Source organism: Hippocampus guttulatus, chromosome 6, assembly GCF_054856545.1.
Source record: "Hippocampus guttulatus isolate MCC_2025c chromosome 6, RoL_Hgut_1.0, whole genome shotgun sequence".
NCBI classification, from domain to species: domain Eukaryota; kingdom Metazoa; phylum Chordata; class Actinopteri; order Syngnathiformes; family Syngnathidae; genus Hippocampus; species Hippocampus guttulatus.
In genome coordinates this window covers 17,255,287-17,271,342 of record NC_141266.1, presented here as the reverse complement: position 1 = coordinate 17,271,342, position 16,056 = coordinate 17,255,287, and the positions used below count along the sequence as shown (strand labels likewise).

Sequence of the window (16,056 nt, the reverse complement as noted above, 5' to 3'; positions counted from 1 at the left end):
CCTTGGATATCATTTTAAATTCATCTTGCATCAAAATATATACAGTATATCGCTTAGATTAGATTTAGACTTTGATTTATTAATTTTGCTTTTCTAGTTGCACTGAGTGCACACTTTGTTGTGACATGCTAATTACTACTTTTCTATTAGCCTTTTTTTTAGATTATTGACTTAGTTATGCATAGATACTAGACAGAGAACGATAATCTGCACCGATATTTGGCATTTAGCATCAGCCATTTTTTTCAATCGGGTCAGAATTGATTTAAAAATTGTAGTTACATTTATAAGAACATCTCTGCACCTTTTTGTTTTTGTTTGAAAGTAGAACAAAGATAACTGAAAGTTTAACATTTTTAAGACTTTTACGTTTAAGACAAACTTTTTAAGATATGCTGATGTCCATGGGAGCTCCCTCAACTTGTTTGAGCGAGCAGGGGTGCGTCAAACTCATTTTGTCATGGGCCGCCTTACAGTTACGCTTTCCCTCGGTGGGCCGTTAAAACTGTGAAAACATATAAACGTTTAATCACCTCTTTGTATTACATATAAAGTACGGTACATACGTAATTGACTGGTAACTATGGTTCAAGTTCATAGAAAAGAGAAAATTCTTGAAATATCTCAACATTATTGTTGATTAAATATGATGATTCCAAATTTTGGTCGAGATTTTACAAAGCATCATGAAAGTTGACATGCTTGATTTGCTTTCGCAGGCCACGTATATTAAGAAAACCTTTATTAGTCTCGCAGTGGAGAAATTCCCATTTCACAGCAGCAAAGTTATGAAAGGAAGAAGAACAACAAAATATAGGAGCTGCTGGAAAGGCAGCCACTCTCGCGGCGCCATTTTGAAGTCAAAATAACAAAAATAACACAACACAACACATAGGACACAGACAGTCGTGCAATCTTCACCACTTCACCTCAAAACTCACTTGTATTCTTTGGCATTCGACTCAGCATGACTTAGATTTGTTCTTGGTTTTACTGTTTGGTGCTTTCTACCGCCTTTATTACCGATTTGTCTTACTGTTTATTGTGCATGTTAAATTGCTCCATGTACAGCACTTTGTATGCAGCGATGGCTGTTTGAAAGTGCTCTATAAATACTGTTGACTTGACTTGTTGTTGACTTTTCTGCATACATTTTGTTGTCTGAAGCAGTTATAGATGAAAGATGAGAGGATCAAAGTGTCCTTTCACCAGTGGATCAGAGACGTCATGCTGAAAATGTGCACACGTCTGCTACAAGCTAAGTTTTGAAAGCAAACACGAAGCTATAGCGTCCATTGACGAAAAGAGATTAGTTCACTTCTCCTGTCCCACGTAATCCGCTTCAAACTCCAAGCCGCGACTCCCAGTTCCGAATCCGCATCGGCGCTCCGCGCTAACGCTCCTTTCTTCTCATCGTCGGCTCCTCAAGCCTTACATCCATCCAGCCGCAGACCGTTCAACAGCACCGATCTCTCCGCTGAACAAAGCGGGGCTGTGAAACATGCTGCCCATTACAGGCGCAAGACACAAGCGCCCCGGGACTGTCCAGCAACGACAGTCAAATGGCGCCGACATTCCTCCCAGTCAAAAACAGTGCTGGTATACCCATGCTGCCGAGAAGGCGCAACCACCAAGCACAGAGTCTCCTCCTTGATGAATGTCATGGCCAAAAAAATGCTGAAAAAAGTCCACATCAGGTCCACACGACGTAACAACAAACACAAAGTGACAAAACAAACACAAAAACAACAACAACAAAAAAAAAGCTCATGAGAGCACTTGCCGACGGCTGCCTACTCGGGCGCCATCTTGACTTCATGTGGTGGACCAGATCTGGCCCCCGGACCTTGTGTTTGAGACCTGCTAGTTAGAGTTTTTGCCATGTTTGTTTTTGCTGCGTTGCGTGGCTATTAAAATGGTCAAGCTAACAAACGACAAAGGTTGTAGTGCTTGAGAGTTTGATCAAGAACCTTTTATTTTTTCACTATCAAATCATTTGTAAGCTGTTTATTTATTAAGTCATGTTGAAAGATTATTTCGTAAACTTGCACCACGCGCACTAGCAAACCGGACCTCTCTCTGCATCATTGTGAAGTTTACAACCTTGCTTTCTCCGGCAATCGACCCCAAAAAGGAGCCTCCTTGCTGTTGGCTGACAAGCCAGTTGGCTAATGATAGCTACTCCTCTGCTAAAATGGTGCCTTAGAAGGAGCAGAAAAATAGGCTCATAAGCCTGTTTTTCAACAAATACTTTGAGAGAAAAAAATTGCGAGGAGCTGAATGCTAAGTTGCAAATCAGGGGGGTTTACTGTATAGAGTAAAGATTTAGGCTGTTCCGTTAGCGGCTGGATGCTTGTCACTTGTGATCAAAAAGTAGTGTTATTGAAACATTTTCTATGAAATTAGTGGTTGATTTCATGTACCACTTGTGTGACAGTTAATGTGTGCCATTCGGAAAACTGTAGCATAGTGGGAGAGCAAACAAAAGCAAGCATCTTTCCATAAATTACTCGTGTAGTAGGCCTGACAATGGAGCTTTGTTGGACTATAAAAGCGCAGCTCCGCATTCATGTATATTATGTAAACACATACACAATCCATGGGCCATTGTGCTTGTTGGGCCACTTCAGAGAAAAGCAACAATGGAAAGTTACCCCCCCCCCCCCCCCCGCCCCCCTAAAACCCACCACCTCTCCGCCAGATTGGACCACTTTGGGCTCTGAGTGTTTGTGTTTGGCCAACATGAGTGATAAAGTTGGTCCAAATATGCGTCTCTTGTGTTTAGTGTGCACCACTGGACAGACTATAAAGGCATTAAGACAACAATGGTGTTACATACACTAATTCCATTAGTGGCTTCAGTCTGAAACCGGCTCAGCTCGTCTGCTCCCACACACAGGCCGCCAACTCTAGCTCATCACTCGGCGCTACTTCCGATGGTATAGCCGTGTCATCTCAAAATAAAAATAAGTGAGGAGTTCAACTTAAAATCGCACGGCCGAAATTGAAAATAGCATCTTGAGTTACTGTGGCAACCTTCTTTCATCTGACGAGCCAAGCCTGCACCTGTTTTCATGAGTAATCCGTCCCGTGAAGTCTGACTAAAGCTGATTGTATGAAATCCAAAGTGATATTTTCCATAGGAAATAATGTAAATGCAATTAATCCATTTCAGACACCCACAAACTATGAACAAAAATACCTGACATTCAGAGTAATAGAGTTTCACAAAACAGTGTAAAATAAATATCTATGATTCATGAAGTGGATAAATGAACATTTAACATCACTTTTACCTTTATTGGAGACTGAATAATAAGACCTTGAAGTTAAAACTTTTAGAAATACTTCTTTGCTATAGTAGCTGGTCCAGCCAGGATGCCATGCGTTGTTAATTCTCACTTTTTCCACACATTTTATCCCTTGAATTATGACATGATAGATGTCCTGAATGTCATTCAGTTCTATGAAGTGAAGTTACTGATAAATTAGCACTCACTTATTAGCCACTGCATTGGGTACACCTGCGCCATTTATAAATCAGTTGTAGGCTACCACAACCACCAATATCTTGTGAAATGAATACCTCTGACAGTGTTATTCTGTAGTGAACATTATTATCTTTGTAAAGGTAGAAAATTGGAGCAATCTCTTGTATCGCCTACCGTAGTGTTTGCCGTTTAGAAAAGAGAATGCGCTCGCTCTATGATTATATGCCATACCCTGTCATTTAATATGATTCCGATACAGAAATAGACGGTTGCTCACACAGACTGCTCCGCTTGCCTATTGCGTTTGTAAATTATTTAGTTTGCACGCGTGTTTGCATCGTACGAGGGATGCGAATATTTTTTTTCTTCTTTTACGCTTCACTTGTAAAGATGAACGTGAGCGCTTGGGGGAAAAAAAAGTCACTCGTGATGGATTTGAAATGATTTGTATTTAGCTGTAAAATCAGCATTGCTAGCTAAATAACGTGTGTTTAAGTGGCATAAATAAAGTGCAGCTGACTGGTGGTATCGATCCAAAAATGAGGATCGTCCTTGCACTCTCTCGTGTGATGCGTTCAAGACCGGCGGGGAATTTTCATTAGCGCCTTGCACTAAAGTCCTTCTCTGTCCTTCCTTGTTGTGGCTCAGCTCTGCGTGCAGACGAAGGCCCACCGCTGCCTTGTATGAAGCTGCGCGTCACCGTGTGCTGCGAGACCGGTGAGTGCGCGCCTCTTTTCATCAGCTCCCCGTCTTCCATCGTCATTTCGCTCCCTCTGAACCGCCTCTCCCTCCTCCCCTCCTTTACCGCCACCTCTGCCTTTCATATTTCTACTATCAGGGCTCTTTTTCATGCAACTGTTGCCCTCATTTCCCCATCACCACTCAACACCAACTGTTTCATTTCCTCATGCCCTTTTTCATCATTTAAATTCCGGGATCCCTCGACTTAGAAGTGATCTGAATTGAGAGTTTTCGTCTGATTGCCTTTGACCTGCAAACAAAAATGTCAGGCTGCCTATTGCCATTCCAGATTAAAGATTAAACATCACAAAGATAATTACGTTGTGTATTTCACCAAACCATATTTTAGGAAAGTTCAGTTGCTTCACACTAGCACACCAAGCAAAACTTTAGCATCCCATATTATAAACAATTTCATACTGTAGCTTTGCCTTAGGAAAGTCCACTTAGCTTAAGGCTAACAAACAACACAAAACACCATAGATGGGCCAACAAAACTTGCAAATGAGTTGCAGCCTTAATAACCCTTTAAACAAATGATAGTCAAACACAAATGGTGCAGCAACACAAAGTAGACGGTATAACAATAATCACTGGCATAAATGTATCCTCTGCGTTTAATATTACTGCATCTTAATGAGGCACTTGTGAAACTCGTTGATTGTCATCAGTATTAAACTGCACAGCAGAAGGAGCATAGTGCCAGTGGGCATTAAATCATGATACATTCTATTTCATTGTGTTATTAAGTTTTATTAATACAATACTGTCGAGTGCTATTTTTCCAAATTAAAAACAAAAAGGTCATGGGAATACATTCAATACCCCCACAACTAAAAATTCTTGATATTGTCAGACTATATAAAATATTTTCTTTTATTTTTAATTCATGTGCCCTTCTGCATCGACTGTCACCGTCATTCCCCTGCTCTCCGTCACGCAGCGTGAAATTCCCAGACGTGATCTAATCCACAGCCCGCCTGGAGTAATGTTAGTCTTCCAGTCCACTGAGCTGCCCCTTTGCCTGGGTTTTGCTGTGGGAATCCTTGTGCCACTTGTTCGTGTGTGTGTGTGTGTTATTCTTACACGGACCCCATTGCGTGTCGTTTGGTGATCTAATTGTGTGTGTGTGTGTGTGTGTGTGTGTGTGTGTGTGTGTGTGTGTGTGTGTGTGTGTGTGTGTGTGTCCGAAACGTCTGTCCCAGTTCCCATCCCAGTGCTATCTGCAGGGGGCTCCTCATCCCGGGCTGGGCCAGGGGCACTGGGGTCAAAGTTCACAAAATCTGTATTACTCGTAATTAAAGGGGGGGGGGGGGAGAGAGGAGCCCTGGAATCGTCTCCTGATGTTTATCGTAGGTGTTTATTTGCAAAAAAATTCATAGCAAATGTTTGTTATATTCATGAACCTGCTCTTTATTCATTAGTATTATCGGTGTGTCTTGTGAGCCTGTCGAGATGGAATCAAATGCTCAGTGCACGAGCTCAATATTCAGCCTTTGCTGTGCTTGTAGTTGACCTTAAGAGCCGTTTCCATTTTGAATCCCTCGTTTACTTGTCATTTTAAAGTACACAAGTACAGTCATAATAAAACACCCAAAATGTTAGATGTACATTTCTGACATTAGTTTAGCTTCATTTAATTTTTTAAAATTCATTTAAATTCTGAGGTTTTATTTTAATTTCAATTCATCTCTAATGTATTTTAGGTCTATATTTATATTTTTAAATTTGTACGTCATTACCTATTAATATTTTCTGAATGCACTCTGACCTGGGATCAACTCGTGTCGTGATTCTGATGCTGGACTGGATTTTCTTAGGTGTACATAGTGAAACGTCCATTTAGTTTGCGTCGGATCACACAAACTTCAAGTGATTCTCTCACTTTTCTCCCCCCACATCTTGCTCTCATCCTGTCCCTTAACCAAAACTAATCCTGACTAAATTTGCCGCTTCCCATCTCCTTTTCTTTCTCTCTCCTCCGCTCGTCTGTCGTTGCTCAAGTGGCACTAATCCTCCCCTTCCCTCTGTCTCCTGCGCCGTCTTCGCCTCTCCTCCATCACGCCTCGTTTTATGATCTCTCGCTAGCCAAGCAAAACTAATCTGGGCGCCGCCTGTCCACGCCGGAGTTCCTACCGACTCCGCCCTCCTTGAGCCACTTCCCTCTCTGTTGGGATGCCATGCTTGGTCCGTGCCGTGCTGTGTGGCGATGGAGAGAATATTCGGTAGTACAACACGAAAGAGAGAGGAGTGTGAAAGACGGATGAGTGGGGGGTGGGGGCAGGAGAGTTGGAGGGTCTCTTGATGTTCATTAGGTGGTGTGGTAATGTTCCCAGCTCAAATTCTCCCTCCTGGCTCCTTCCTTGTTGGGTGTGTGTGTGTGTGTGTCTCACCTCGTAACACTCTCACTTGTCCTCCAACTCCCCTGAAACTAGTTTTTTTTTCTGCCCCCCCTGATTAACAGACAATTCCATGCAGGGATGCTCTGTTGTGGGCAATCATCTCTCGCTCGCTTTCTTACACGCACACACCGACACACTTGCTGGTTTGAAGGGCAGCCACGGTGACATTGCTCCAAGGTCACTCAGCAGTCTCTATTCTCTCCAGTGCTCACGCCTGTGTGTTTATGGACTTAATTTAACCCCAAAACACACAACAGAGTGGACACGACTGATGCAGGAGGCTCTTAATGACGTGTGTGGGCGTGTGCTGCGATGTTAATTGCCGCCATCCTCTCGCACTGAATACTAGTGAGGTGAATTTAAAGGAGTAGGTCTAAATCCTGACCAGTTAAAGTTTAGACACAGCTACTAATTTAAAAGAGTGAGAAAGTATATAAAAAATTGTTACATACCATGAAAAGCAAAATAACTCATAATATGACAGCAAATTTGATATATATAAAACAATTCTATTTTTTTTTTTAACTCATGGATGTTTGTTTTATCTTCATATATGTCACCAAACATGTTAAGCTCTTGTTTTTGTTTGGGATTTTCTCTAATAGTTCGTTTTTGTTTCATTTGAACTTATGTTGTTCAATTTCAGTTTTCAAATAATTTGTAATGAGTTTTTACTGCAAGTTTGTTATTTTGTACTACTTTTTCAAATTATGTCAAACATGTTTTGGTTTAGCTTTGATTATTTCTTTTGATAGTTTTTGTTTTTTTTAAATATATGGAGTATTTGTCAACTGCAAAATAAAAAAATAATAAATCATAAATATTATGTAATGAAGTAAGCCACCGATGTACATTAATATCAAAATAATGGTATTTAAAAAGAACCCCGAAAACTCATGACATGAAGGGACAACGATGAAAACAAAGGACAATTTCACTATAATTATATTTTCTTTTTGCTGTTTTCTGAAGCTGAGCCATGATCGGTTGTTACCTGAGCAACTCTGATGTCATTTTCAGTCGACAGCATGTGTCAAAATGGCCGGCCCCTTAGATGGACAAAAAAAACGGATGCATTTTACTGCTTAATTCATATTCCACAAACGTAATATCAATCAAAATGCCGTGTTCAGGCTGCATCGAACTTAACATTGTCAAGAGAGTTTTTGCGTTGAATTAAAAAAAAAATACAACTGCAAAAGCCTTTCAAATGAGAGGTGAAAGTCCATTTGCCTGGATCCAACATTCGCAACTTACCACCACTTGGACGACTGAGAATCTCCACAGAAAGTCCATTTTGAGCAACATGTTCCCTTTTATCTCGCGCGGCTCCCTGACTGTAGTTCTGATTGACTTTATTTCATGCATCTGCTTGATTTGATGGCGTCCGCTTCGCATTATGCAGAATCTATTCACATCCACTATGACGCCTTTTGCCACAACATGTCGGGATTGTCACTTGTGGTGTAAATGCAGCCTTTCGGTAGAGTTTCTGGTGAGATTTTGTCTTTTTTTTTTTCCTTCCCCTCCCCACATCACGACTGGTACGAATGAAGTCGGAGAAGGCGCTTGAGCTAGCGTTGCATCAGCCAACGAGCCGCCCAATAGACAGCGCACTTTTTCCTCCCCACTCATCTTCTTCTTTCTTTCGCCGTCAACTTCTCCCCTAAAAACTGCTCCCGTTTTGTTTCGCCGCCTTCCTGCTGCGAGAAGCCATTAAGGAGCGACTTTGCTTTTACTCTAATTGATTCCTTTTCTCTTTCGCAATCTCCTCCCTTCTTTTCTTGTCATTCTCCCGCCGTGAGCCCCGTCTTTTTCACTTTGCACAGCTTTTTTTGGGGGGTGGGGGAGGTGGAGACGGTGATGGGAATGTCTTACATTGCTGCCTTTCTTTCACCCCACCAAATAAACCCGCCCTCCTCTTATCATGGCCGAATACCTTTGAACCCTCTGAACTGGAAACACACACACACACACACAAATGTTTCAACCCAGTTTTGCCGAATCTCCAAAAGCCAACACTCAAACGCAAGCAGCTTTTTTTTTTTTTTCGTTTTAAATTTGTCGAGTTCTTAAGATTTTGTTTGATTTTTTTTGTTTTTAATACAGCGCTAAGCATGGTCGGTTAGCATTAGCTGCCATGTTTGTAAAATGGCGGCGTACTCTGAGCTGGAAATGGGGGAACAGTGCAGCATCGTGCTTTTACGCGCACACACACACACACACACACACACACATGCACATTTAGACACGGTTGTGCTGCACGTTCCAGACTGCAGTGCGGAAAAAGGAGCAGGGATGCCATCGCCGCCGTCGCCATTTTGTGGTGAGGCTCGCCGCCTCCGCTATTGTGAGCGAGCACTTTTTTTTTTTCCTCCACAAATAAAGTCAGGTCAAAACATCCGTGTCATGCACGTGCGTGTAAACACAAGATATATTTACCAATTAGTTTGCAACGCACACCTTGTCGTGTCGCACGTGTGTAAAAATGCTTTCAGACTCGTAATTGTTTCTTTAAAAAAAACATTTTTTTTTTGTAGAAGCTTAATTTATATTTAACCGTGAAGTGGATTTTATTAGCTGTATTCGGCTCTCTGTAACTGCTGCACAGTTTGTAGGGTACTCGTTGAAATACTTTTTATTAAAAAAACCAAAAGGTCCTTTCAGCCTCATTGTTGTGCATCATATTTCTTATTTATATTGTACATTACTTTTTCATCATGATATTATAATTACAAGTATTTTTATTATTGTTTGATAAATATATTTTCATGATCAATTTGTTTTGATTTTACATTCACTTATTGAGACTGTACATATATATTTAATACCAATGTTGTGAATGGATTTTATTTTGTTATCCAGCAATTTACCTTGTTAACATTTTGCTTATTTAAAATGAAATATATCGTTATTGGCATGTAATCTTCATAAGTGGACTCTCTTTTTAATTTTTATTTATTTTTTTAATCGTTTCCGCCATATGATTGTCGAAAAGAAATCACGTTTCTACTGCGTTATAGCGAGCTATGTTGTGTCAGTCTTGACGTTTAACTTACGTTTTTCGTAATGTTCATCATTTCATATTAGTTTTGTGATGTTTTTCCATTAATAACATGACCTTTATTCATTTTCGATTATTTCTCTCCCTATGAGCATGTTTTTCTTTACAAGAAAACAAAAGATTCATTCAGCTTCTTCACATAACTAGTGGTTACTATCCGTTCTTTGCACCACAATAAATATAATCAAGGGCGTACAAGAAGTGCGATTATCAATAAGATGCTTCAGTCGTGTTTTTCCTTTTTCGTTTTTTTTTTAAAAAGTATGATTTATCTCAGACACACACAGCCTCGCACGCACACTGCGCAGCAGGCCAAGTCCCAGCATGCTATTTAATGCCTCGTTAACCCCAAGGTGGCCGTTAGTTGTAGACAATCAGTGGAGTAATTTTGAGCGACAGACGATGCTTGCAGGTGTCTTACACACACACACACACTCCTAATACAGACATTGTACGATTAATGAAGAAACACAATGCGTTACTTGGCCTCATCAGCTCAGTCGCCAGGGGCACGGACAGGTGGCATTATTTTGTGGATAAAAACGTCACGGTAGTGCACACTGCGTGCGTGTGTGTCTGTGTGTGTGTGTGTGTGTCTTTTGTGCTGCTTGAGATCCCACCTTTGTGTGTGTGTGTATTTGTGTGTTCTTATTTTTCTGTTAATCCCTAATGTGTCACAAACCTGTATTCATGTGTTTTTCCATATGAGTGCCACCACCCTTAACTTTCCAAATTCAAATGTGTGCATCTTTGCATGTTTGTGTGGCAGCAATGTTAACATCTCCCTTTAAGTATGTGCGTGGGAATGTTCTTGTCTTTTTATTTTTTGGATGGAATCACCCTTAAAATCACTTTTATTTATATTGACATACAAAAAAATTACAACACAAAGTGCTTTCCATTTCAAAACACAGATTAAAAAAAAAAATCAATCAAATAATGTCCTATGGACTCTCTGTCTGTGTGTTCTTGGCTTTCTGTCTTGAGATAGGACAACACCAGATCCCACCTTTTATTGAAACACTCAATCAAACTTTAACGACCACACATTTTTCAGACAAAAAAAATACAACACAAAGTTCTTACATGGTTAAGATCAAAGCCCTGTCGTTATACACGCACACACACTCACAGTGTTAAGGCTGGGGTGACACAAATATAAAAAGCACAGATACACGGACCCAGCCACACGTAAAACTTTGGGTTGTTATGAATAGGTCCACACATTTACAGAAAAACAAGTCTATACAAAAGTATACACAAGCACACACAAGTAGGTTATGGTATCTTTTTTTGTGTGTGTGTGTATAATATATATATATATATATATATATATATATATATATAGAAAGTGTGTGTGTTTGTGGTCTTGTTTTCTGTATTTGTGCAGACCCACTCTTAACTTTTCCACTTTATGTGGCTGTATTTGTGTGGCACAACCTTTGACCTATGAACTCTGTATGCAGCCACCTTTGAAATCCACGTGTGTGTGATTATTATTATTATTTTAAAGAATAATTTTTAAATTACCAACTTTTGCTGGATGTGTGTATGTTGTTCCCTTCCAACATTTGTGAAGCGCAACCCTTGACACTGAATATGCCATTCTTTTTGTGTCTTTGTATCTTTGTGTGGCACTACCTTTTACATCCCTGAATTTTACGGACACTTGTGTTTGTGGGGACATACTGGTTGGTCCACATGAAATACTTTTTCGTGTGGACCAATGTTTGCATGGCACAACCCTTGATATGCCAAATTTTAATGCGTTTATGGGGACATTTTGTCTGCATGCATTTTCGATGTTCATGTGTCCTCTCAGGCCGACACCAAAATGTTTCAAATGCCTCCTTCCAACCAACAGCATGCTTCCGTAATTTCCTTTTAGCGCCCCCCTCTCACCCACCCCGCTGACAAAGTGTCGGCTAGACTCTTAACGACCGATCTCCCGCTCGCCTTCCCGGGTTCCATCTCCTTTTCTCTCCGTCTGACCTTCCAAAACTTCTTTTCTTCCGCCCTCGCTCGCACTTTCAAGCTCTGTCCACTTCTTGGACTCGCTCTGTCATTTTGAATTTTCGCCTGTTTTTATTTTTTTTCCCCCTCCCTATTCATTTCCTGTATCCTCTCTGTCTGGATATAATCCCCATCACTGTAACGCTCTCTAATTTCCATAACACTCTTTTCCTGTTGTTTCTCCTTCCTTTCTTCCCGACCTTTAAGAGAATTTGCTGAGAATGGCTTAAGGTTTTAACAAAAGATAAATGTATCCCTCTGCTCATTCATCTGCCTCTTGCTGTTTTTATTTCTACCAGCTACACTCGAGAAAAAAATTTGGGGGGGGGGGCAGCGTTAAGCATGAAAACATGATGAATCAGCAACTTCTTTCTAAAGTTTTTCTCTTTCCGTTTCCACTCTCACAGCGTCCAAGGGCTCCAAACAAACACAAGGTGAGGTTCTTCACTGGTTTTCAACACTCGTAGAATTGGAAAAATAAAATAATTAAGTTGAACTACAGTATGTCGTAATGAATAATGAAAAGTTTTAAGAATCGTTATAACACGCAGAGGGAAAATGCATTCATTCATGGGAGCGAAGCCATAATTTTCGAAGGAAAAGAATACATACTTGTATGAGAATCTAGTGATGTTGCAAGAGAAAGCTTTGAAAGAATACCTGCTATTGTAGAATAAAACAGGAAGTCAGAAAACAGAAGTTCATACATTTTAGAAATAATGTAGGCCTAAGATAAGGACTAAATGGAGAAAAAAAACCGCAATAATCAAATCTAATATTCAAGGGGGAAAAAAGAAACTTTTCAAGACATTTCTGATATTTTACAGAATAATCTGAACATTTTGTAGGAAAAGAAAAAAAACACACATGAGAATTAATATCATACAACACATCTTTATTTGTACAGCGCTTTCACAACAAGTTGAGTTGCTTCCAAAGAAATGCCTAATTTTGACAAAAGGCATATTCCAAGATTTTTTTTAAAGAAGTATTGACAATTAAAATAAAACGACAAAATTAGAAAACTTCCAAAGAATTTCACTCATTTAAGAAAATATTTGTAACATGAGAAAAGAATCTAGTCATGATATCATAAGAAAAAAATGAGTAATATTCAAAGCAAATAAGCAAATTAGGAGACGACTGCAAGATTATTGAGGCATTTTAGAGTAAGTCATAACAGACAAAAAAAAATTGATAACATTTTGATTTTCACAAAAAAATACATACAATGCATTAAGAAATAAATGACATGAGGGAAAATGTTTGCATTTCTGAGGGGGAAAAGTCAGAGTCAGATTTTTGCATTTAAAATTACACCAAAAATATGACAAGAAAAATATATTTTTGTATTAAAGGGGGGCTGTGTAAATTTATGAAAATAAAGTCCGAATATTACAATAATAGTCGTAATTTTACAACAATGTGAATACAGTTCTAATATGAGACAAATATTTTTGTGATTTCCTCCCCCCTTCAGTAACATTTAATATTTTTCTAACTTGACTTTTGAAATACACAAGTAATAATAAAAATAATTCTCTTTTTCTTGGAAAAAAAACCCTTGTTGTTTTCCTTTCAGTTATCCTTTCTCCTAATATTGCCACTTGATTGTCTTAAGATGACACTTTTCTCGTGATTTTCCAACTTTGTTCCGTTTGCTTGTAACATTAACATTTTCTCACAAAAATAAAACTTTTCATTATTGTCATATATATATATATACACACACACACAACATTTTCACTTGAATTAAAATGTTCAATTCGTAATGATATCAGCTCTCGGGCTCTACTCTGTGCACCGTGCCTCAAAGTTAAGCTTTTTGCAATCTTTGTAAACAGAAACGAAGACCTCATCGTGTCACTGTTCCCACTCGAGTGACATTTGTTTTGGTTTTGGTTTTTGTCCCCTTCTCAGCGACGTCACCTCTGAGTCGAGGTTGTCGGTCGAGGGCGCCTTGGCTTCGGCTCCTCTTCATCCTCCTCATCCTCCTCGCCGTCCTGCTGACCACCTGACCTCCTCGCACCTGTTCCCAGTGAGAGGGGAACATTCGGGCACAGTCGGTGACCTCCCGGCCCCCTCGCCCGTCCATGCAAGGAGACTGCGGAAGACATGTTTGTCATTGCGCACACACAAACATCCAGTTGCACCACACACATTTACACTCAGGGACTTAGTGTACTCCACTCCCCAATGCTATTAATAATTTTCTGCGGTGAACAGTACACTGCCTGTCATTATATGACACTGGCAAAGATAGGTGGACAAAACACATGTTTACTTATGAAATCATTTTCAGACCAATTAATGACTTTTTTTTTAATGTTCCTGAGCTGTTACGATGTACCGCCGACATAGCTGGATGAACAAAAAAAAACAAAAAAATGAAATGCTTTTATTTGCGGTGAATCATTTTTCAAAACCAATTCAGGAAAATTAAATGAAATAGACGCATTTACAAAGATATTGGGCAGCCTTTGTTGACATTGTACTCATTAATAATTCAATTTTTTTGTGTGTGCAATTATATTTTGTATCAAAAAAGACATCAAGCATGTTGATAAGATAAAGTGACAGATGAGATGCATTTTACTAAGCTAACTACAAAATGTAATCGTTTGTCAAAGTGTCCCACTTTTCTTTTCGGCACTTAAATGAATTTGTTTTCTATAAATTTGTCAATTTGATCAATTTAAAAAAAAAAAAGACCGGGGGACATATGAGCTATTTGGGAAAAATGAGGCAAGGCTACTGCGCCCCCTATTGGGATCCAACTGGTTGTACTGGAATTGGACTGGGTTGTCCACCCACCGGATTACAATGGTGATGTTTCATAATAATAATAATAATAATGATGATGATGATAAGAAGAGGTGGATCTTGGACTGCTTTGTCCCGTTTGATCGGGCACCCCGCCATGTGCTGCCTCTCTGAATCACAGGGCAAACGCAGGCCAAAGGGAATTGTGGGTAAATACAACATTGGGGCTGGTCGTGCTCCACTGAAGCGAACCGCTGCAGATGATGTGCATACACGCTCCTTCCTTTTTTTTTCTTTTTTTTTTCTTTTTTAGAAACAAGCTCTCTTTTTATTTTATTTTTTGTTTTGTTTTTTTAAGAAAAAAAACTCCCGATCCATTTTGGTTTGATATGGTTAATAAGCCCTGCCAACATACCCTTGATGTATTGTTTTAGTGAAAACGTCATAGTTGTCTGTTAGTCGTGTTAAAAAAAAAAAGTAAACAAAAAAAAGTGTTTCTTTATGCACCATCAGTGTTTTATATCGTAGTGTTAAATTTGGTTATTTTCGTTTTTCTTATTTTGGTGTACAAATGTGTTGTGTGCTGCAAGCCAAATTAATTGGATGTTTTCCTTTTTGGTGATAATTTTTTTTTTTTTTTAATGAAGCATATTTCTGATTTCGTTTTGTTAGCTAAAGTGCCATTTGTTAAAATTATAAGTGTGAAATAATAATGATAATAATATTGCGTGTACAATTGTCAAATTAAACGGAAAAAAACCCTCTTTTTTTTAATGTGTATATTGGAATGTTTTATTGCCTTGGGCTTTAATTCTTTTTAATTATCTTCAATTTTTTCTATAAACTACATTGTTGGCACTTAACCAATGTTCTTGTTTCAAAACACTGTAAATCCCCATTAATGCTATTTTTTGTTTTGTTTTTTGTTTTAATCAAATTTTTGATATAGAACATAATATACAGCTTAATTATCTGTTTCTTTTTCTGTACGTATGCATGTGTGTGTTTCTAATTTCCCTCCGCGTTCACATTTTAGTGAAAAACGTAGCTTCTTCTGTGAAGAGACAACTGCAATCTGAGCCTATTTTTTTTTCTTGTACTATTTTCATTCGCATGTGGCGACTAAATAAAAATTGGAAACGTTGGTGTAAATAATGTGTGGTTAATACCATCTGGCACATATACCTTCTCAGTAGGACACACAAAATCCTCGAAATGAGGATTGTTTGAGGCCCCGAGGTGACCTTGCGATGTAAAAGGCACTTGTAATGCAAGTAAGCTGCTAAGGTATTGAGCCGAGGGTCTTTTATCCTCGGGCCAGCCCTGGCCTGATAAACCTCGGCTTTCCAATAGACTCCTTTTATTAATGGACCCTCCGGCTTTATTGCCAATAAACAAGTCACTGTATTTATCACGGGACTCTACTCAGGGAGATGTTGTTGTAAATATAAAAGTGAGCCTCCAAATAAGCTGTAAATGCATTTCCATTTATATGGGCTGCAATTTAGACACTCCTGGCCAAAAGGCAGAGAGGCAATTTCCTGGCTAATCGGGCTAATGCTGCTATTTCATGCCTGATGAT

The 16,056-nt window shown here is 39.2% G+C and overlaps 1 protein-coding gene across 2 annotated transcripts in view; it reads left to right on the top strand.

Moving 5' to 3' along the window:
• Window positions 1–15,625, top strand: part of efna4 (ephrin A4) — a 42,158-nt gene extending 26,533 nt beyond the window's left edge. Inside the window, exons 3-5 of one of the 2 annotated variants that reach the window (XM_086114307.1) lie at window positions 4,140–4,208; window positions 12,119–12,145; window positions 13,632–15,625. In XM_086114307.1, coding sequence (XP_085970433.1) covers window positions 4,140–4,208; window positions 12,119–12,145; window positions 13,632–13,729 — 194 coding nt within the window. In that variant the 3' untranslated portion in view covers window positions 13,730–15,625. The remainder of the gene's footprint in view (window positions 1–4,139; window positions 4,209–12,118; window positions 12,146–13,631) is intronic. The other variant, XM_086114308.1, reaches the window with a different exon arrangement.
• The last annotated feature ends 431 nt before the right edge of the window (window positions 15,626–16,056 follow it).